At 39.1% G+C, this 21,461-nt stretch overlaps 1 protein-coding gene and 1 long non-coding RNA gene across 8 annotated transcripts in view; one reads left to right on the top strand and one right to left on the bottom strand.

Annotated features, from left to right (window-relative positions):
* The window catches only part of SLC12A1 (solute carrier family 12 member 1), a 92,451-nt gene extending 74,439 nt beyond the window's left edge, over positions 1 to 18,012 (top strand). For all 7 annotated transcript variants that reach the window (XM_082448985.1, XM_082448987.1, XM_082448986.1 and 4 more), the window contains 7 exons: positions 2,591 to 2,734; positions 5,550 to 5,681; positions 5,921 to 6,032; positions 7,754 to 7,840; positions 14,136 to 14,271; positions 15,633 to 15,700; positions 16,727 to 18,012. In XM_082448985.1, the coding sequence (XP_082305111.1) occupies positions 2,591 to 2,734; positions 5,550 to 5,681; positions 5,921 to 6,032; positions 7,754 to 7,840; positions 14,136 to 14,271; positions 15,633 to 15,700; positions 16,727 to 16,862 (815 nt within the window). In that variant the 3' untranslated portion in view covers positions 16,863 to 18,012. The remainder of the gene's footprint in view (positions 1 to 2,590; positions 2,735 to 5,549; positions 5,682 to 5,920; positions 6,033 to 7,753; positions 7,841 to 14,135; positions 14,272 to 15,632; positions 15,701 to 16,726) is intronic.
* Positions 1 to 21,461, bottom strand: part of LOC309654660 — a 94,832-nt gene that overhangs the window by 51,299 nt on the left and 22,072 nt on the right. The gene's annotated exons all lie outside the window — the stretch shown is intronic.

Below are 21,461 nucleotides of genomic sequence, written 5' to 3'. Positions count from 1 at the left end.
GACTCTGTCACCCTCTGTCTCTGTCGTCTTTGAGGGAACTGCTGAATCTGACTCATTCACACAAAGTCTAGTTTTGTCTCTCAGGCCTGGGATTTTGCAGTTTGCCCTGTCCAGGATAGGCTTTGTACATACCTTTGAGCAAATTATTGGAGCAGCTCCCGGTTCACTCAGCCAGCTGAATCCTTACAAAGGAGGATTTATTTATTTTTCCTCCTTTGTCCAAATTAGAGGACAAAGAACATGGCAAGTAGTGGCTAATCACAGTGTATGCTAAAAAAAGGAAAGTAAAAGAACCCCCTCGCCAGTGTAACCCTTGCAGTTGCCCCCAAAGCAGCTCACAAATACGTGCCTTCCAGAGGACTGCAAAGAACGAGTGACCCCATAGCTGACCCCTGCAACAATCCACAGAATGGGTAATAGCTAGTGACCCATCACCCAGGACAGTGATGCTGCTTTTCTGGGGCAGCCTGTCATATGTAGCCATATCCTTAGAGTCTTCTCTTTAAAATGACAATTTTGAGGGGACCACAGTTTTGGGGAATTAACTTGGCATCACACCATGTGCCTGAGTGCTTAGGTTCATCTGAGGATAAAGAGTTGGAGGTTAATAAAAACAACTCTGAAATAATAGCAGTAAGCCAACAGCAGAAGGTCTTCATAGAGGAGAGCATACAGAATTTGGAGTCAAGCAGACTTCTTTGCACAGGAACCCTGTTATTTGCTGGGTGACATCAGACAAATTACTTAAACTTTCTGAGCCTCAGTTTCTTCATCTACAAAATGAGGATAATAATAGTAACTTTCTCAGAGTTGTTTGGGAATGAATAATATGCAGCACAGTCCCTGGCACCCAAGAGTGTACAATAAATATTAAATTCTAAAATAACTCCCAGCCTTCTCAAAATACTTGATTTGCTTTGCATGACTAAGCCGATTTCCAGAAGTTGCATCAATACACTGCCTATAGAAATGCACTCATTGCTTTGTTCTCTAAGGAGCAACAAAGCACTATTCAGGAGCTGTTTATTCTTTTTTGCAACGCTAGGAGGGTGGGAAAGGCGAAGGGTTACAATTTTCCATTTCACAGATAGGAAATCAGAGGCATAGGAAAAGTAAATGACTTGCCCAATGTCACATAAAGCCAGGAGCAGAGCTGTAATAGGTTATGACCCCCAGTGCAATGCAGCTCGTGTTCACCTTTTGAAAGTCAGGGGTAAGCAACTCCTGTCTAAGCTTTAATACCATCTATCTGATTTCTTAGATTTTCTATAGCTGCTTGCTGGTCTTGAGAACCTTTGAAGCTTTGGGGAAATCACATGGGTGATTTGACCTTAAATCTCATGCCACTGGCAAAAGATTAATTGCTAGCACCTGGAAAGGGGCCAGACAATTCTGCGTAGCTGAATAACAGCACCATCTAGGGATGTGACTGGCCTGACAGATTTAGTTAGTACAAAATTGATAAATCTAGAGTTTGTATAGCTTCACTTTGCAGATAGATAAGGCAACAGGCTCCGAGGGTTGACGTTTACAGTAGCCCTACCTGTGTTTCGTGACACTGAATCTAGGTTTTCTACTCTCTTCCTCGGAACCTGGCTCATTTTCTAAGGCTCTGTCTTTAGTAGGCAAGAAGATGAGGGACTCTGACAAGAGTGCCACCTTACGACTGTAAGCAAGAATGCCCATCATTCTTTAACACAGCCATATGATTGCCTTTAAGGTCTTATTTACCCTGATTCAGCACAGGTTCAGGTCAGAGAGGGATGCAATGATTACATAGCAGCTAGGAATTTTCCGTCACAATCAGAATCCAAAAAAGATAAAAGGCAGCTAAACGCAACATAAAAGCTTGGATAGTAGGTCTAAACCCTGGACAGGACATTTGGCACAGCTTGACTCTTATTCCAGACTCCAGTGTCATGAGGCCCTTTTTAGCAATGTCGATTCTGACAGGCACACAGAAACCTCCGCTTTTATTTCTTTTGCTTTGGTCACTCACTCCAGAAAGTATTTTCCTTCTTGGAAAGAATTGGTGGTGGTGGATATTTTTCACTGTAATTTGTACTTGGAGCCCACAGGGTTTATTATTAGATATGGTTCTCTTTCCTTAATTCTTGTTCTCTAGTTTTATGTTTCAATTCAGGAGGCATTGCTCTGTGCCTGATATACACCCAGTATACTTCCGTAATTTTTGTGACTCCCAGTTGTAAAATATCTGGCCCAGTAGCTTAGGTCAGTAAATCAGTAGCTTTCGGTGTACAAGATCTTATTACAGTGGATCTGGTATTTTGTGTTGCCAGTAGTAAATAAAGATGGCATTAAATAGCCTCCCTTGCCCTCACACATAAAAAACCCAGTGTCTTCATGTATTATAACAACACATAGAGTCATTTTTCTGAGCTAGTTGTTACTTTCTGAATACAATTTAGTGATATACGTTATTTTAATAATCATTCAGAAAAATCATATTATGTATAAATAATCATTTAATTGCATAGACACCATTTTTAATATTAAAATCGTTAATAAGATTGTTCCTAGAAACTTCGTTGCTCTGAGCAGAGTAAGTGATTTTGTCTTCTTTCATCAGATGAATTAGAGAAATTAGAACAGGAGAGACTGGCTTTGGAAGCCACTATCAAAGATAATGAATGCGAAGAAGAAAGTGGAGGCCTCAGAGGCTTGTTTAAAAAAGCTGGCAAGCTGAACATTACTAAGCCAACTCCCAAGAAAGGTAAGTGCCTTTAAAATTTACAGGAAAGATTACAAGACGAGCCACGACTTGAGTGTCTATAGGGGTCAGTAGTCAGCATCTAAGACGTTGGGGGCATTGAGTGTAGGTAAGGACTGAAAGATATTTCCTTAAGAGAAGATAGTATGGCTAAAAGGTAGAAGCTATTGTCATTTATCAACAACATTCACCCCTTTGTACCATCTTACTGTAAAAACTTTGTTTTAAAATAATATTTGGTTTGGGAGTCATACCGTGCTTAAGCAGATGGAACGTCATAAAATAGAAAATTCTTAGTTAAGATGTAAAGGGCACAGAAATTCGTGACCCAGCCCCCAAACTGGTTTATCTACACCCACACACCTCACGCAGACCTTGCAGACATTTCAGGAGATTGAAAGTCGACGGGTACAGGTAAATAAGGGATCCAGATAGAATTCTAATTTCAAAAATGCATCTCTATCACAAACCAGAATTCCGGACTTGGAACTTCATTGACACTAATTACCTGCAGATTTTGGCTGAATGGTACACTTATCTCTGAATGTTCAGTGTACATTCCAGAAATGGAGGACCACAGAATGAGACCTTGTTATAAGTTTAATAAACAGGTGATTCAAATAACTGATTTTTTTGAAAATTGCTTTCTTTCCAGAAACGCTGCCGGTTTGAGTTTAATGAGGTCCACAGCGACCTCTGCTGGTAGAAAATTAGAATGTTAACATTTTTTTCTTTCATGCACAAATAATCCTATATAGTTACTGAAGTCATTCACTGGTGTAAGGCCCAGGAAAGATCATTTCTCTGGCAGGGTCTCCAAGTCAAGTAGCAAGATCCAAATTGAGACTTAGCTGCTGGTCTAGGTTAATAAGAGCCAACCTTTCAAAGAGGCCCTTCAAAGAGGTTGTCTCCTACCCTGGAAAAGGTTTGGTTCTGTTTGCTTATTTTCCTACTGTGACCCAAGGACTAAATTTAACCTGTAATACAACATTTTTATATATTTACATAGAATTAAAGGAAATCCAAACATTTCCCCTCTTCAAACACTAGAGGTACCCTTGGGTGCCAGGAACATTCCATGGACTAGGGGAGAACCTACTGTGCCTTTGTCCCCTTAAAAGGACATTTTCTAGAAAAATGACGTGTTTGAATCCAAAGTTGGAGTTACATGAGGTCTTTCAGGGTGTAAATATTAGAATAAGACCATCTGGATACTAACTACTATCTTCTTTCCTTTTCAATTATTTCGTGTACCCATGAGAAGAATTAACTATCCATTGAATCTGCACTATGCAATGGTACAATCTGAAAAGCAATGGAAAATTCAGAAGTCATAACCCATACTGTTCTCTAGCTGATGGGGAGGAGGGAAGAATTAAGGTCCTTATTAGTGAAAGTGGGACTCATTTATTCTAGAATGCTGTTTCTGCATCGCAATACTTTGGGAAAAAATGTACACCTCTGAAAGTCAACATGTCTCATTGTTCAGAAAAGCAAGATTATGTTATGTTTTGTTTCCAACACCTAAATTTTCAAACACAGCTCTGAAGTAGGCCCCTTCACTGCTCCAGGCCTTTGTTAGCTGACGACTCTTCTGAGTTGGGACCAACTCTGCCTCCAGGCACTCATACACAGTCCTCTGGATGCTTTGATTTGCATGTAAGTGGGGGCAGAGTTTGGTCCGTTTTGTAAAGATATTTAACTTTCTCCCTTAGCAGTCCTAGGGAGATACAAACAATATGAGATAATTGCTTCAGAACCGACAGGCCCAAACATGAAAACAACAAAAGACGGAACAAAGCATCCTCAGAACCTCTTAGATCAGACAGGAAGCTCTGAAGAGGCTGTCAGCTCTACTCTAAGCACTATGCTGACACCATCGCTTTGAAATAGAGCAATGAAGTCGCAACTTTCAAAGATGTGGAAATGAGAAATAATATATATGGAGTAGGAAAGAAACCCCTACTGGGAAATAGGAACAACGGTTCTGAGCAAACACTGCCCTAGTTCCCTGGTACACTTTTGCTGTGTCCATGTTAGGGTGGAAATTGCATTAAAAATTTTTTTTAAAGTATTTTATGTACACTCTTAACTATAACTCAAGAAAAGGTATTTTTAATCATATTTCCTGGCTTTTTCATCTCACTCACAGAGATTCAAATAGCTCAAATGGCTTTACCTTAGAGTCACAGATTCCTTGAAGAGAAAACAGAAGAGTAAGCCAGGCCCACATTAGGACCAAAGGGTCATGGAGAGTCAAGATGCTCATGGTCCCTGGCAACGTTTATAATCCAGACATTGATGGAATTTACACCAAAATTGCGCTCAAATGAACAAATTGTCTAGTGAAGGAGTACTTCTGATTCTTCTGCTTATCTCTAGAAAACCAATAACCACATGTTCTACTTTTAAGTACATCTGAAAATATAAGTTGCGTTATACCTGAAATTTGGAAAAATCGGGATATTTTGGCTTTCGTATCAGATAATTTAGCATTGTTACCTGTCTAAATAATAGTTCTGCTCTGAGAGAGATTACTAAGGATCTGAAAAAAAAATCTGCTGCTTTATAATGAAAACTGTAATCATAAGATCAATATCAAGTTTTTCTGAACTATTGAAGGTGATCTAAATTATTGTGGAATTTGACCTTTATCTCTCCTTTTTTGGAGGATAGGACTCAATATTTACCCATAAGTATAAAAAACACTTACAAATTCATGACCCTTCCTCTATTTTCCTGAAGAGATTTATTAGAAAGTTATTTTGCTTCTTTCCTCAAAAGACAAATGGATGTACTACTTTCTCTTTCATTACAGACAGCAGCATTAACACAATCCAGTCGATGCATGTGGGGGAGATCAACCAGAAACTGGTGGAAGCCAGCACCCAATTTAAAAAGAAGCAAGGAAAAGGCACAATTGATGTTTGGTGGTTGTTTGATGATGGAGGTAAAAAATTCCAGAATATACACTAGGGAGCAGAATTTCTATGTTGATAAATTTAACAAACTGCATGGGAACGTATATGAAACGATATCAGTTAAAGAATAACATTTCCGTGTTCTCCAAAGATTTAAATTATGCAGGAGCTATGAGTGTGGGAAAGACTAAAGATATGAAGCTACTCATTTCCTTTCAGTTGGATATGCTCATTCTTTTGTCATAATCTACTCTTTTTTTGTTGTTAGGGTTAACACTCCTTATCCCCTATATCTTGACTCTCAGAAAAAAATGGAGAGACTGTAAATTAAGAATCTATGTCGGAGGGAAGATCAATCGCATTGAAGAAGAAAAAATTACGTAAGTAATTTATCACTCCTGTGTTTGGATGTTTGCTGTTTTAATGCTTTAATTTTAAGAATTGTAAGCATCTTTGAGGCACAATAAATTTAAAGACAAAGTCACCATGATAGGCCTCAAGCTTACTTGTTTCTGGTCAGTAAATTATCTGTGTAATTTTTCTAATCATTGTCTTCAGTCCTTTTATCCCCTTCCACAAATGCTTCCAACAAGCATTTGGCACAGAAGCCTCATCTCAAATCTTGAATGAGAGCATCATTATCTTGTATAATGTTTATTTTGTTCTGACTCGTAAATGCATCCAAGAAAGGAAGAGCCTGAAGGCATTTGTGTCCAATAGTTTCTTCTGGGAGATTCAAACCTATTAATTCACAGCAGTCACTCTAGCACAGCACACTTAGAAGAGAACAGAGAGACTGCATCTGGTCCAAGCCACAACTCTGCCACCAACAAGCTGCAGGACTTCGCAACAGTCACTGCACATATCTGGGTCCCCAGTTTTTCACTTGTAGTGTGAAAGTGTTTAAATGGATGACTGTTGACAGCTCTTCTAATTAAAAAAATAAATAAGTCCCACAGTGTAAGTCTGTGTCTTTCTTATTACTTTAGTCATGGAGAGTTGATCTGTAGTTGTGAGAGCAACAAGCATGCCGAGAGTGTGGTGCATCCAAAGGTCTCTGGCGGAAATCTGGAGAATGACCTTTGGCGGCACTTGGTCCCTCATGACATGCCTAAGTCCTAGCCCTTCCTGGAACTGCTACTTCCAGAAATCACAAAATAATGACTGGCTCTTATTCAGTAGTTTTTCACATTTTCTCCCCCCTCTTAGAAAGGTATTAAAAATATTTAATTCCTCGTAGAGAGTCATACTAAAATGGAAACTAACATGAGGTCTATAATAATTTTTATTTTCTTAAAGCCTCTAGTACCTTATTGGGACAAGTGATAAAATTTGAAAATGGCTGGTGGATTAGATGGTAGTAGGGCATCAGTGTTAAATTTCCTGATTTCAAAAACTGTACTCTGTTTATAAAAGAGAATGTCCTTGTTCTTAGGAAATACCCACTGAAGTATTTAGAGGTAAAGGGGCCTGATATCTGCAACTTACTTTAAAATGGAAAATAGGTAGGAGGTAGAAAGCCAGCAAGCAAAAAATATATAGATAGACAGATGTAGATAGAAAAAGAGAAAAAGAGAATGACAGATCAAATGGGGCAAAATATAAACAATTGGTGAATCTGAGCTTTCTTTGCACTATTCTTGTAACTTTTTTGTAACTTTGAAATTATATCAAAATTTTCAGTTTCTAGGGGGAAAAACCTTTAATCTATAATGATGTAATATATAATAATTATTAGTTTGTCAGTAGTTTGTCAGTAACTCTATAAAAATTATCCATAATAGTCAATAAGTATTGGAACTTGCTCTCTTTTTCCCAAATGATAAGGAAGAGTGGGCAGCTCCACATTATCTTCCCTGAAACATGAATGCAGAGCTGGGTTTGCTGTTTCCAGCGACTGCACCTACAGAAATTTCTCTTTGCCTTCAATGGAATAACTTGGTCCACATTTATCTGTATTCATCAAGTACTGTAATGAAAATCAAACACTAACCAAAGCCTTTGTCCAAAGTCTAAGCTGAAATAAGACATGAAATGAAAACTCTTTTATTGAAAATAGCTAAATATGCAATGATGAAGTGTTTCTCTCTTATATTTTCAGAATGGCTTCCCTCCTGAGCAAATTTAGGATAAAATTTGCAGACATCCATGTCATTGGTGACATCAACATTAAGCCAAACAAAGAAAGGTATGAAATATTTAACAAGATCCATTGTTTATTCGTGGTACTCTCTCCTCTTCTGTGTTGATTATTAGAAGGTAAAACTGTTATGGATTTACTGCAGTGACTCCTGATAGGATATAATAAAAAGGGATTTCAAATAATCTTGACACAGAGCTATCACGTTCTAATGGAAGGAAAAGGTTTGAAGGTGAAGATGAGCTTGAGAGGAAGAATTGTTGAAACACCATTAGTTAACATTTTAGAATTGCCCTTCATGTTATTGGTTTCTACGGTGGCAAGAGTAACAGGAAGCACAAGCTCAGACAATTCTGACCTGAGCAGTCAGGGTAAGTTTTTACATTACTGGTGGGGCATCCTGAATGGGAAGCCTATGAGAGCCCCTAAAGGGGGTCTCTAAAACTATCTGAAGCCTGGCAAGAAAATGTATTGGTTCCAAAATTTTTAAATGAAAAGCATTGAAATAATTGTGTAAATGTCTTCAAAACAACATCGTTTTAACTTCATTGATTGTTAAATTTGTCAACTCCATGATACTTGAAAACAATTTGTAGGTAGATCTTAAAAGGAGTTCCCAGAGGTGTAAGAAGATTGTCTGAAAATCATAGCCAATTATAAAGTACTTAGAGCAATGACTTAGCAATTATAAAATATTTTCCATTGTTTACAGTCCGAAATCATATTTACTGTTGCATCTAGATGCAGTTTAATACATTTGATTTGGTGTGGAATGGGGTCTCCAAGGGTTAGAGTAGAGGGAGACACGAAGGTCTCAGTATGGCTTAGGTCCTTGCTGGACTCTTGGACCTCTTCTCATTTCTGTTGACCATCATTTCTCCTTCCTCCTGCAGTTCTTCATGGATTGCAATTCCATATTCCTTGAGCCTTCTAGCTCTTCCCTCCTTTTGATTCATTGTTATCCCAGATGAGCTTAATAACTAACTGAAAATCATCCAGATTTAAGATGCATTCTTACTGACCAAATGGCAACCTCGAACTTCATATAGTTTGAGGGTATTCATGATTCCTCCAATGTTATGGGTCAGTTAAAACAGCTTTATGAAACATCTTAACTGTGATAAGAAAGCTATAATTGACAGGGTTAACCTGGATTATTACTATGTAGTATTTCCTTACATCATATATACCACTAATGCCTTTCATTCCTGTATTTCTACAGTTACAAACAGTTAAGAAAAATTAAGAACAGATTTATCATCCTCCTTGGTAAATGGAATTAACATTCTGATATGAAGTGAACTGTCATATGGTAATCTCTGGTTGCCTTCCACATTTCACTTGAAGAATTTTAATTCCTAAGTCGCTGCCTCTTGGCTTTTGCAGTGATGTGATCAAAAGGGCTCATCTTATAGCTCTAATTGGTGGGAATGCATCCTCTTTCATAACACAGCAGGTCCAGTGATTCCCTAGGATATGCCACTTAGCAACAGGCCAGAGCCTGCCAGCGCTCTGCAAGTACAGGACCACTTACTGTTGTCTAGAGCACAGTCACAGTGTCCCCTACTGACTTTGGATTTTCTATAAGCCCTGGCTCAATGCTGGGCACAGATCAGTCACCTACTTCTTGTAGGTGAATTCTTCTTGCTGTTGTTTGTCTTATCAGCAGCTAAGGACTGTCTGTGCTTGCTGATTAATTTGTTTCTATATCCTTTGCCTCTTTATCCATCAATATGGTTTTCTCTACCCAAGTTCCTGTTTCCTTCCCTCTCTTTTGCGCTAGTCTCTGCCCAGCTGCCGTGGTCACCTGCTGCATACCCATCCTTTCTGTCCTATCACTGAGGATGCCGATGTATCTCTTTTACTAACCATGCCTCTTCCTTCTTTGAGTGTCCATCACAGGCTAGACAGTCTTCATCTTCCTACCCCTGACCTTTGTTCCACGGTTTCCTCTTCTCAAGGAGAAAACTCTACGCACAGTCGTAAGAAACAAAGGACCCAGGCATTTGTGCCTTTGTCCTGGTATCTAAATTTGACTTTAGACACCATTCTGATTTGGTGTTTCTTACATATCCTCCACATGCTGCAGTGAAGAGATCTACTTCCCTTTCTCAGGAAAAAAAAAAAAAGTGAATTAGTTTTCACAATTGTGGAGATTCTCTCTGTGATATTTCAAGGTCTTGAGGAAGATGCAGGAAAAAAAATCCATTCTTACTAGAATAACTGCAGTGAATGTACCCTGGTGTGAAGACAAAAGGCCACCAAGAAGAGGTGTGCTGGAAGTGCCATCCTTCTCTCTTCAGTCTTCAGCTATAACTGATGCCCTATTACTCTATAAAACAACCACATGTCCAATGCTGGCAATGGCTTTTCCAATATTTGAGGTAAATTTTAGAACAGAGGATGGTCATTCAGTAAATCTCACAAACGGCCACTGGAAGCACACCTAGCACTTTTGTGATAATTTTTAAAAGGCAACTCCTCTGAGTGGTTTAATAAGAGAAAGAGAACTCTTCCCCTGGGCTGATGCAGCCCCAGGCCCAGGGCCCAAAGCTTACAGCACTGTTTCAACTTCAGCTTTCACATGGGCCTTGTTGGTCAGGCAGCCCTTGTCTACCATTAACAGTTATCTCCTGATCACTGTTCTTTCTTGGTCACTATTTTCACACAATGTTGAAAATAGTTTGTCAGTGATTTCCATGTTGGAGGCTAATATTAACTGCCCTTCAATTGCCTTTAATAGATCTTTCAACTACCTATAAAACATGAGTAAGTCTTGATGGAGACATTCTATCATAAAAATATTATCTATAAATATGGTAGAGCAAGGGTGAAAGGGAGTACAAAAGCAAAGTTAATGAGAAAAGTAATTGGGCCAGGGAAAACTGAAAAGCTCTTGTGGTGAAATTTCATTTTTTATTGCATAGACTGAATTAAAAGTAATAGGCCAAAAGAACAGCAATCTTTAAACAGAAATCAGAGAGAAACTAGAAGCAATTAACTAGATAATCTAGTTGAAAGATGCTAGTGTGATCACAAAAACAACAAATATATTAATTTGAGAGAAGAACTCTTATATGAACTTAGGGGGAAATTTTTATGCAGTCAAAAAATGTTTTTAACTTCGTTATTATGAGGAACAAGGATGGGGAAGGCAGGGCAGCTATAAGTTAATTTTTTTAATTAAATTAATTCTCACTTATATTTAATAGTATGTAATACTTGAACTATTCTAGAATCAATTAAAAAATAATTATAAGAAAGATCAGATTTAATAAGAATCAAATAGAAATCTTGAGCTACGTTTGGTTCACCAAGCTAGGAGAATGGAAAATGGCCAACTCAGGGATAAGCCTTAGGATGAAGAAATCAAAGATAAACATAGATAAGGAGCAGTAAGAGTTTAGAGAAAATAAATGAACAAATACAGCCCCATTATAACCTACTGTGTCACTTAGCATGCTTCAATTGCAAGGAAAAGAAAACTTAACTCATAGTGACTTAAATAATGGAAATTATTATCAAACTTAACTGAAAAATCCAAGGGTATTTTGGCTTTCAGGTGAAGCTTGATCTAGACGGTTAATTTTACAATTAAGGACTAATTCTCCTTCATTCTCTCTACTCTACCTTACATTATGAAATCATCAATCAAAGTTGATTTAGCTTATAAAACCAAGATGACTGCCCATAGTAGCCAGAACTACATATTTGCTCATTTGTGTTCAGTGGGAGAAAAAGTTTGTCTCTTCCCTAGTTGTTGAACTCAGGTCATTGGCTGCATTCAGGTAGCACCAACCCAAGCCACTGAGCCGCTTGCTGTGGTCAGTAAAATGCAAGGTGTCTATTGGTCAAGCTTTCCTGGGTTATGTGCCCACCCTGGCCAATCAGTCTGGCAGAAGGAATAGAATTGTATTGACTGGCTGATGCTGGGGATAGAGTCATTCCCACCCAAACTACAATGGAGAAACATAGTATGCATGCCGGGGGGACAACCAGCAATCGCCTTTCCACTTTCCATTTCTTAGGAAACTATTTTTGAACTGCTCTTTCTAATAAGCACCTGGGCTGAGATGCTAAGAAAACTCTTATCCTGATCAAAATAATTATATGTAGAGCTTAAACAGAGAAACTGTCAATTGCTAACCTCAGTCCTATGGCTGTTGAGTAAAATGAATGCCTTGCTTTTACAGGGCACTTCATACTTTTCAGAGCACTGTCACCCAAATCATCATATTAACACTCACACCAACCACGTGCCAGCTTTGAGCAGCCATTGTTACCCCCTATTATAGGCAAGGTTATCCAGGTCAAGGAGGACAATGGAAGAGCTGCAGCAAGAACCCAGGCTCTTTTCTCCTAGGCCAGCAACTTTGCACTGATTACCGCCAAGGTCTCTGAAAGCACAGCACTGTTGGGAGGAATAGCAAATAAAAGTATTGTGTGGTTGAAAGAATAATAGGGCCTATCAGTCTTATTCCTTCCCTGTCACTGTCTACCATTCTAAATAAGTCAAAGCATCGAAATCTACTGCATTAAGTATCTCTTCAATCCCTTAAAAAAAGCACACTGGTAGGGACAACCTACTCCTTTGTAATCTCTGTACTTTGTACAAATCCTAAATCAGGACAACTGATGAGATCACTGAACTCATTGCTTCATATTTTAATTTCTTAACGTAACAGCACATTGATTCTAATTATCACTCATTCCAAAGTTACTAAATTATAAGTAAGCCACATTATATAAAACCAAAGAAAACTTTATATTTGAGATCATCTTACAGTAGAATAGTAAAGACAACTACTCCTATAAATTATAAACTTTGTTTTGTGCTATTTTAAAAATAAGTCTTGGGGCTTTCCTGGCGGCACAGTGGTTGAGAATCCGCCTGCCAGTGCAAGGGACACGGGTTCGAGCCCTGGTCCAGGAAGATCCCACATGCCGCGGAGCAACTAAGCCCATGCGCCACAACTACTGAGTCTGCGCTCTAGAGCCCGCGAGCCACAACTACTGAAGCCCACGTGCCTAGAGCTCGTGCTCCACAACAAGAGAAGCCACCGCAGTAAGAAGCCCACGCACCACAATGAAGAGTAGCCCCCACTCGCCACAACTAGAGAAAAGCCCGCAAACAGCAACGAAGACCCAACACAGACAAAAATAAATTAATTAATTAAATAAATCTATTTTAAAAAAATGTCTGGGGCTTCCCTGGTGGCTCAGTGGTTGAGACTCTGCCTGCCAATGCAGGGGGCACGGGTTCGAGCCCTGGTCTGGGAAGATCCCACATGCTGCGGAGCAACTAGGCCCGTGAGCCACAACTACTGAGCCTGTGCGTCTGGAGCCTGTGCCCCACAACAAGAGAGGCCGCGATAGTGAAAGGCCCACGCACCGCGATGAAGAGTGGCCCCCGCTTGCCGCAACTAGAGAAAGCCCTCGCACAGAAAAGAAGACCCAACACAGCCATAAATAAATAAATAAATAAAATAAAAAATCCTTCCCTCTACTTAAAAAAAAAAAAAAAAAGTCTTATGAGATTCTCATGAAAGACAAGAATGAGATTTTTCAGCAATTTTTAAAATGTTCCGCAGCTCTGAGATACTGCTCCTACTTTTCTATTCAATGATTTCTTCTTAATCGCTCTAAAATGCCCTCAGATTTTAAAATATTATTGATTTTTGTGTTTTCCTCTAACATGCACCTGAACAATAGCCATTTGAAAATCTCAGGCAGCAACATCAGATACCAGAAGGACAAAGGCTACATTATTTGTAGCAAACATTCAAACTGTTTTACAGCCATTAAACTCACTTACTTGCTCCTCTTAGTTACTATTCTCCTACCTGCCTGCAACCTCCTGCCATGAGTGGGAGTTGCCATGTGGACTAAAGGTGAGGGGGGCAACCCTATCCAACTCTCAGGGATGCTAGTTCATCTCCTACATTAATTCATGAATGTCTCCCATAGAATCTATAAAATAAGCAGATGGAAAACTCATGTATGGGCTGAAGTGTCTACGTTACAACTCTGTCTTTGACTATATTATGTAGAACATGTATTTGCAGAGTAATTACTATCTGTGTGTTTGTGTATTTATATTGAGGATCTAATGCCTAGTAGGCTATCAAGGCCTCACACATGTTAAGGCATTTCCCTGGATAGGGAGGCACTACTATAGCCATGGTTTTACTCACGGAAAGTCCCCTGCAAAGATAATTCTTAAAAGATTTGCATGACATTCAGCTCTGATTCTGCAGCCAGCAGAGCTAGTCATACCTAGAGTATCTGTGAAATAATGAGTTGGTTTCCCACTGTGAGGCCTCTTTTATAATTCCAATTTCAGCTGGAAATTCTTTGAAGAAATGATTGAACCATATCGTCTCCATGAAAGCTGCAAAGATTTAACAACTGCTGAGAAATTAAAGAGAGAAACTCCGTGGAAAATTACAGATGCAGAGCTGGAAGCAGTCAAGGAAAAGGTAAGGACTTGTCTCCCTTAACCTTTACTTTGCTATTTAACTAGCTGAAAAAGAAAACAATGGTTGATTTAAAGATCAAGAAGTAATGTATCTATTATAGAATTTCATTATCCAAGATCCAGGGTTTCTCCATATTTCAAGTGATTTTTCAATCATATTATTGAATATGAGGATTTAGAAAATTGTTTTCATTTTTTAGTATAAAATCAATTTTTAAGTTAAAAACAGGTTATTGATACATATTGTGAAGTCTTCTTTCCAATTTAATTTTATAGAATAGGAGACAGACCCATCAGTCTAAAATAATTTAAGTCAATACATATGAAAAGTACATATAGATTGACTCACAGTTTGAGACAATAACAAAGAATTTTAACCTGATAAAGTTAGCTATAAAAACTAACACAGGGATCTGAGAAAATATGTAATTGGAGCAATGAATATGAAAGTTGGATCCAGCACATCTTGTAGGACGGATGTAAAATGGTGGGCTCTTCTAGAGAACCCAATAAAATGGGAGTTACCCACATGGCCTGAGCTGAATGAAGTTGCAATAGTGAGGATGATGAAAAAGGCAGGGACATAAAAATAAGGCAGAAGAACTGACATCTGAATTGGATTAGACATTCATGGAAAAGGACCACAAGAACCTCTAAACTACAAAATTTAAATAAATTATATTAGGAGCTGAAGTTGGAACAAATTAGAGCAGGAGATACTAAAAGCCTTTCAAATTTAGTGGAAAAATACTGAGCTAAGAATCATAAGCTCTGTGTGTGATAAACTTCCCAGTTCTAACAAAAAGTTTTCATATAATTGAGCAAATCACTTATCTCAACCTTGGTTTCTGAACCAGTGAAATGTAATAATAAATATTACTCTCATCACTGCAAAATAGTTAATGTAGTTATTTTTCCAAATGTGTCTTTTGGTGACTCTTTCATTGAAACCAGTCCCCTGTGCTGGTAAAAATCAAAGAGCTTAAATAAGGATAGACTAGGGTATAACCTATGTTCTTAGGATATCAAATTAGTATCAAGATTAGGTTAGTTTCCTTCAGCTGCAAACCTGTTCCCCAGCGCTGGCCATTCTTATCTTCTTTTTACCGTTATCCATGTTGCTTGTTTGTTTTATTCTTCTAGAATTTAATAAGCCACTATAGCACAATGGTCTTATTCTTTATGTTTCTAAAATTTCCCATGAGTTTTAAAAACACTGTTAAGTTTCCAAACCTGAATGAAATAACTGTAATTCTTTTAAATGAGGTTTTTCTACTTGTCCATAATTTGAGGTAAGAAGATAAATTCTCATTCATAATCCTGGGAAAACTGCCCTCAACAAAATCTGAATGTTGTCCACAGAGTTACCGCCAAGTTCGACTGAACGAACTCTTACAGGAGCACTCAAGAGCTGCTAACCTCATAGTCCTGTAAGTATCATGGCAGACATTTAAAATTGTTACACAGAAACCTTAGTTGTGAATTTAAAAGCTCACAACTATTCAGGTGGAAAGTTAAATTTGGAACATGTGGGATTTTAGGCAGCGAGGGAAAATAAAGGCCACCCTGAGACACTGACAATTGAGGCCCATGGGCTTTAGAGGGCTCCATTTGGACTTTCCACCAGGTGTTCCCCACCCAAAGGGCCAGGGGCATAGTGAATGCCCATCTAGAACCCTGGCTCCTCCCAGGTTCCAGGGAACCTGACCCTGGAATTCCCTGCCTAATTAGCCCCAAGTTGGCTACCAAGGTTCCCAGGCCCCTTCCCTAGATAGCTGCTCCTGAGGTATGGAGTCCACAGCATGTTTGCAAGGCTCTTTACCATGTGGGAAGAGGCCAGGGCAGGAGAAAAAGGAGTGGGCTTTTCCATTTCCACTCTTTGCCCTCCACTCCACAAATGTTAGGGGTGTACCTGCTGAAAATATGAATGTTTACCTAAAGATTCATTGCCAAACATGAAAACCAACAATTTCACATTTATACCTCATGAACTGACTCCTGTGTACAAAGGTAAGTATGTCTTCAAACAAGGTCTACTCTGGAGGACTATCCATTTAAGACATAGATTGTTCTCCTGAACTGGGTGGTAGGGCTCAAATAGCTGTTTCTCCCAAATATAACAGCTTTAAACTATTAGGAAAAATCATTTTTTCCAAAAATGGGGAGAGGTATTGGTTGATCACATTTTCTATTTAAAGAGTGAAAATTTATTATATGTATGCTTTGCCTCTACCCTACAATGCCCAAGCCTATTTTTCTGGTTTGTAGATATTTATATTATCTGAGAAATATATCAATTTAATATCTATATTCAAAATAATTTCCATGCTTTCATTTTGTCGGGGAGGCACATAAAAGGTTCAGGCCACTTGTTATTACATAGCTCAGATAACTAGTGATGTTACTGCCTGTACTAATTGTCACGTTTGTTCTTTATTTTTCTTCCATGCTGTCAGGAGCCTTCCAGTGGCAAGAAAAGGATCTATATCAGATTGGTTGTACATGGCTTGGTTGGAAATCCTCACGAAGAACCTCCCTCCTGTCTTACTAGTTAGAGGAAATCACAAAAATGTCCTGACATTTTATTCTTAAAAGATAAAGGATTAGAACACATTTTAACTTAATGTATGAATACGTAGGAGACATGTTTCAGTACTTCATGTTATAAATCTAATCTGTGGATATGCAAACCTCTGGAGACCAAGTAAACTTTGTCATTTTTTTTATTATTACTTAATAGGAGCTATTCTTTTTTTTCTATCAGCTTAAGGGGGTGTCAAAGCCAATGCTACCCCTAGAAAAACATCTTGTCATTGCTGTTGAAAAACAAGAAAATTAAGCAAACCCATGCTGGCTTATGCCCATGAAAACTACCAATTTATTGTAAGCTTTTCCAGGCACACCTAATCTTTTGTTTGCTTCTAGGCCCTGGTAGAGGCTTCAGCCCCCAGCAGTTTCTCATTAAATGACTATTGACAGGCTGGTATAGTAACCATGGGTGGTTATCAAAGGAAAAGACCAACTGGGCAGGAAACGTGATTATGCTTGGCCTTCTGAGAAGCTTATACCTACAAAGAAGATTTGAAAATCAATAACTGAAACCTTTAAGAAGTACTTGCTTCTACACAATGTTTAAAGCAGTTACCTAAATAAGGTTATTTAATATAACACAGATTATATACTTAGAGTGATCTGAGTGATCGCTGATAACATATGGCTTCAATTTGGGGCTGATTGAAAAATATATTAGCTGGATTAGGAGGCAACATATTCCAATTAAATGCAATATATTCCATCCTTAATATGTAAATTTTAGTTGCTTTCCCTATTTAGACATTTCCAGCATGGTATTACTTTGCATATTTTTTTTCTAATTAAGTGGGTAGCACAGATGAAGTCTTCATAGATGTTTAATTGAAAACCAAATACCACACATTTTCTAACTGTTATAAAGAAATATATCCTGAATCATATATTTAGTTACTTTACATAGTGATTGTATAGATTTAAAAGAATAATTAAAATGTGAAGTGGAGAAACTTGCAAATTTGGAATATACAAATATCGATTTTTTTTCATTTGTTAGTGTTCCTATAATACTTAATCATATTAAAAAACAACCAAAATTTTTTTTCTGATGGATGGCTTGATTATTTTTTTTCCTGACGTATTATGACTGTTTATTCTAACTGATAAAATATGAGGGGAAAAAATCAACCTGAAATAAAACTACTCAAATTCATTTGCTCTGGCCTAGGTCATGTTTTTACCTTTCAGTCACTAAAATCACAGTGCAATGGTGTATCAGATGTGAGCCTGAAATTTTCAATCGGTTGCCTCATCTGCAGGTTGTTTAAAGCTGGGACTCAAGATTAGTCTTCCAGGCCAGACTCTGGCCTCAGAAGGATGACTAGGGAGGGAAAAGGGAAATAGCAAAGCTTAAGAAGGATATCCCTATTCCAAATCTGACACCATTGGACTTAGCTGAGGCCTGGATTAGCCCTCTCTCTTGAGCCCTATGTACCTGAAATCCAAATGGCTAGATGCCATCCTGGTGACCAGGGCAAGAAGCACCCGGCTTCATCTGGATCTGACACTTCCCTAAAACACTTGATAGGGTCTCTGGAAAAGGTGAAAAGTCATATGACTTCTATAACAGTAAATTCTGGCTCTCATTTCTTGCAGAAGCTGTTATGTTAGGTCCCTTAGGAAGCAGACTCGGAGAGAGTTTAGCGTGGAGCATGTTTATTAAGGAGTGCCCTTGGGATCAACACCTGTGGAAGGGTGAGGGAAAGGTGAGCTGTGATGCAGTCCCAAGGGCAGTCTCAGTGACCTCACAGGGAGCTCTGGAGATAGACTGTCCCTTCAGAGTAGTCCCAAGAAGGGCTGAGAGGGCCAGGACTGTATACTCCCACACTTATCGGTCATTGGAGGTGGGTGGCCCAGGAAGGAGTGTGAACTTGGATGAGGCAACTCTCTGCAGGTGAGGCATACCAAAGGGCGTGACAGCACTCCCAGATGCTGCGGCAATAAGTCCTTCATTAAACAGGGTCTGGGTGGGGTATCACCATGCCAACTGCAGGGGTCATATAAAGTATTGGTCAAAAAACAAACAAACAAACACTCACGCTGGCCTAAGTTCAAGTCTCAGTCTCACCATTTATTAGTGGTATTACCTTAAACTAGTTATTTAATATTTTGAGGGTTATTGGCAAAAGAGTGACTGAAGGGATGTCCCTTGGGTTCCAGGTTAACAAAGGAGGAGAATGTGGACTGAGAAAAACGGGGATGGGTGGTAGTAAGGGACTGGTGATCTTTAGGTCAAGAGAAGCTGTATTGGGAATAGGTTAGGGTAGCAGAAAATTGAAAGGATGGGGGCTATGGTCAGATGCCAACAAATTTTTGCAGTCCTCAGTGTCCTGTCCTTGTCTTTTGATCTACCCAACTCTATTAACCCAACCTCCTACTATCTCTATGTCTATACTCAGGTTGCTGAGCAAGAAGGAGAAGGTTACACATTCATGCTCATTGATGTCCAGCTTTCTCTGTCCCCTCACTTTGTACATGTGTCTCATCAGCATCCCTACCCTTTTCTCACAATGACTTTTCAAAATCTTCATCACTTTTTCAGTTGATGACCCTGCCACCATCCCTACAACATAGCCAGGTACATATAGACGTAAAACTTTCTTATGTAAGGAAGACCACACTGGGAGCATTGCCTTACAGTTTCTTCCCTCAGTACTCAAGTTTAGAGCTCTTTCAATGGAAGCTTTAAAAAAAAGATTATAGATTCTTGAGGACAATCATAAGCCTACTAAATTAGACTCTATGGGAGAAGGACCAAGGAATCTGTATATTCTGATGATCCACAAGATTTTGGAACTCCTGCTTTAGGCAGTCTTCCCTGTTCCTGTGACTTGACTCCCACCATGGGCTGATGCCTCCCAAATATATATTTCTAACACAGAGCTCCCCTAAGTCTCAGTTCCATATATTCAGTCACTAATTTTCATGGTGTTTCTCTTTGTATATCCTGCAGACACTCTAAATGCAAGATGACCAGATTTCTGTTAAAAACAAAACAAAACACACAACTAGAGCAAAGGCATCCATTTCTCTTTCTCCATTGCCTATCAGATCCTTTCTGAAATGACCAAAGAGACATACAAATAGGAAAGTTCTGCATCATGGCAGGAAACTAAGGGAGGATGCCATTCACATGATAACATTTTAAGAAATACAATCAAGCTGGAGTTTACATGGGATGAGATTGATGAAAGCTAGAAAAGGTCAGCTTGCAGCAAATGCTCCTGAGAAAAATCCAACATGTCACAGGAAATAGTTGCAGGAGACCCTGGGAGAATTCCACTAACCCCTCCCCCAAGTGTGCAGGTGAAGGTAAGAAGCTGAAGGTACGACAGACAGAGTGCAGCACTGGGTGGGATCCCTTTTGTTGGATACTGAGAATATTCAGAAATGGCTGCCCGGAGAGGCCAAATGGTATGCGTGGTGAGCACTCAAAGCAGACACGGGCATTGCAGTGGAGCATCTCATAGGTGTCCTTGAAAGGCACCAGGAATATATGTGCCACCAATAGAGGCTGAGCCAAAGAGAAAATCAGCCCTCGATGCACAATTCTCCTAATACTGTCCGGAGAAGAAAACTCAGAGATGGACGATCTTGTCCCTGGGTCTCACTGTTCTTAGGCTGCTGGGTTCCTAAACTGGCACTACAAGTCAGTATCAACCAGGCCTTCAGCTGAAATCAAATAGGAGGATTGTAACGATAACCAGGTGATGTGGTGAAGGTCCCTGTGTCATTCACAGAAGATCAGCACATCTGCTGGTTGTCAGACTTAGCATCCACAGGATCCTTGCTGGCTGGATAATGCTGCACAGGTCACCTGGAGCCAGTCCACCTAGATATTTCTAATGTTTTCCTCTGCAGAGATGTAGGGGACGTGTTGACATAAGGATGAAATCTGTCTGAACTCCCAGGGGGAGAACAGGAGAAATTCCTCTTTGGGTGTGACTCAAATGTCCCAGTTGCTGACAGATCAGGGCATCCCCATGAGTTGCAGTAAGAGCCAAGAGGTCAAGCCAAGAGTGCTCAGGGCCCAGCATCTGACCCAGGCATTCCCACGGGGCCACCAGCTGCCCCAGAGCATGGCAGCCCTGGTCTACAGGCAAAATCTCCTGTCCAGGGAAGGTGTGTTGGTCAGTCTTACCTCTTTAGGATTTCTGATGCTGAAAAGAACCATCTCAGCCTCCCTTTTTTTAATGCAGAAAAGTGTTTTCAAAAAGAATATATAATATTTCATCTCATCTATGACACCATTCTAAACACACTATTTTAGGTCCTATTAAGGAAGAAAAATTTCTGCTATTTAAATTATGACATAATATCCTATCACTTGGCATTTTGTTATATTAATTGAGATGCCTTTTTTTAGGCTTATGTAGGTATAGATTTTTAAATCACATACCATTCTTGTGCATATAAAAAAAGGAAAAGATAAGTGAAATAAATTTGGTACCACTTCAAAGTCCCACTCTTCTTTTCACCTTTCCACTCTTTTTATGTCTGTTTTCTCACAGGACAGATCCTCAGTGCCAGGAGGAGCACTAGTGACTCAGCATTTCTCACAAGAGAAAGCCAGTGGACACTATTTTGTCATTGGCTTTAATA

This window comes from Balaenoptera physalus, assembly GCF_965194825.1.
Source record: "Balaenoptera physalus genome assembly, chromosome: 2".
NCBI lineage: Eukaryota > Metazoa > Chordata > Mammalia > Artiodactyla > Balaenopteridae > Balaenoptera > Balaenoptera physalus.
Note: the sequence above shows the minus strand (reverse complement) of the source record. Positions and strands in the feature narration are given on the sequence as shown.